At 44.1% G+C, this 2164-nt stretch overlaps 1 protein-coding gene across 1 annotated transcript in view; it reads right to left on the bottom strand.

Annotated features, from left to right (window-relative positions):
- Window positions 1–342: 342 nt before the first annotated feature.
- Window positions 343–2164, bottom strand: part of LOC108291677 (histone H3-like 3) — a 13607-nt gene continuing 11785 nt past the window's right edge. The window contains 2 exon segments of the mRNA XM_017512134.2: window positions 343–1223; window positions 1225–1685. Of these exon segments, the coding sequence (XP_017367623.1) occupies window positions 1142–1223; window positions 1225–1685 (543 nt within the window). The 3' untranslated portion in view covers window positions 343–1141.

The raw sequence follows: 2164 nt of genomic DNA, 5'->3' as shown, positions 1-2164 counted from the left end.
GTATTTTTAGTAGAGACGGGGTTTCACCATGTTGGCCAGGATGGTCTCGATCTCTTGACCTCGTGATCCGCCCTCCTCGGCCTCCCAAAGTGCTGGGATTGATTACAGGCATGAGACACCGCACCCAGCCTACACCATCTTAACTGGCAGAGGTTCAGCGGGCTGGAGCTTTGTGCTCCTCCTCGCACCAAGTTTTTATAATACAAATGCCACAAAGAAAGAACTTCCGTATTGTTTCCTCTTAGTAGAGGAGAAAAAACTCAACCTAGTTATGAGATCAACCACAACACAATGAAAAGCTGCACTAACTAGTTCAGAATATTAGTTAACAGATGCTGCTGGTGTAAATAACTCGTATTTTATTCTAGAGCCCTTATAAATAAAATCCCCCCGTTAGTGTTTGCATTATCAACTAGAGGGTTAGTTAACATGTTGTCGAGTGAGGACTTATGTGAGGTATAAATGCGCATAGCATTTTACTACTATGAAAACAAGTGCAGTCAGAAGAAAACCAACTGGACTTTAAATTACACACACCTTAATGACAACACTCCCCACCATTTGTGAATGTAAGACATTTAATTTAAAAACGTTGACACTACAGTATATTAAATAGCTATTATAAATGCACATGGTGTATTCTGTAGCTGCCAGGTTTACTTTTTTTTTTTTTTTTTTTTTAAAGGAAACTGTAAGTTACTCTGTGGTTAAGACTTGTATCTTCACTCTTGAAAAAGCCCACATTCTATCACAATGATGTACGGTCAGACTTAACAGCCCCAATTGTTAAACACTTGGATCATGTCATAACCAGTTTTATTGCAAAAGGACCCTGTACACATTTATCAATTCTAGTACCTTAATGGCTATGCAACATGTAATTAACATACAGAAACATGCATCATGAGAAGCAAGAAATATCACCCATCCCTTCTGCATATTAGCAACTTGTCACTCCTGAGCAACAGTGCTCACCTCACTGAGGTCTATGAACAGTCACTTTTCACATTCATCCTGAGTGAAAGATGGAATGACTTAAGTAGAAATGCAACATATTATAAACAATTTCTTACAAAAAAAGTCACAAATTAAACCAAAGTATTTTACAGAATTTACTACAAAACACCAAAACTGCCTTTACTTAACGTCTCTCTCCCCGTATCCGGCAAGCCAACTGGATGTCTTTGGGTATGATGGTGACTCTTTTAGCGTGGATAGCACAGGTTAGTATCTTCGAACGGACCCACCAGGTACGCTTTGTTAGCCTCCTGCAGCGCACGGATGGCAGCGCTCTGAAACCTCCGGTCGGTTTTGAAAGCCTGCGTGATCTCCCTCACCAACCTCTGGAAAGGCAGCTTCCAGATGAGCAGCTCGGTCGACTTCTGGTAACAACGAATTTCTCAAAGCTCCACAGTCCCAGGCTCGTAGCTATAAGGCTTCTTCACCCCGCCGGTAGAGGGGGTGCTTTTCCTGGCGACTTTCGCGGTCAGCTGTTTGCGGGGGCGGCTTGTTGGGGACGGGGGAGTGTCCTTTCCCACCAGTGGATTTACGAGCAGTCTGCTTGGTTCAGGCCCTTTTCTTTTACCCAACACCGAAGTTGTAGGCCACTTCTCTGAAACTTCCACTTCCACTGCCCAAGGGAGAGCCGCAGTTGCCAAGCAAAGAAACGAAGCTACCCCAATGAACTACCAAACCGCTCTGCGATCTTCTTCACCTTCTTTATCAATTCCTTTCACTCATCTCCTTGTTTCCCCTGACTAGCCCCCATGACCACATCACAAAGGAGAATTTTATGCTAAAAAGAATCTATTGCTGTCCAAGGGACACAATAATCCTTGGCTTGGCAAAGAGAACTGAGAACAGCCAGAGAGGCATTGAAACATGTCCAGGAGGGGAGCATGTCCTTCCCATCACCCTACACTGCAAGCCAAAGCCATGGTGGCAGGGCCAGATGAAGGCTTTAGAGGCCTAGATGATGAATAGATTGTAATGCACCTGTCCATATGTAATGCAAAAGAAAAACTATAATAAGCCATTGAAGGCCAGGTGAGGTGGCTCACACCTGTAATCCCAGCACTTTGGGAGGCCGAGGTGAGTGGATCACCTGAGGTCAGGAGTTCGAGACCAGCCTGACCAACATGGTGAAACCTTGTCTCTACTAAAA

Source organism: Cebus imitator, unplaced genomic scaffold (assembly GCF_001604975.1).
Source record: "Cebus imitator isolate Cc_AM_T3 unplaced genomic scaffold, Cebus_imitator-1.0 Scaffold463, whole genome shotgun sequence".
Taxonomy (NCBI): domain Eukaryota; kingdom Metazoa; phylum Chordata; class Mammalia; order Primates; family Cebidae; genus Cebus; species Cebus imitator.
The sequence above is the reverse complement of the archived record's forward strand: the minus strand, read 5'-3'. Positions and strand labels throughout refer to the sequence as shown.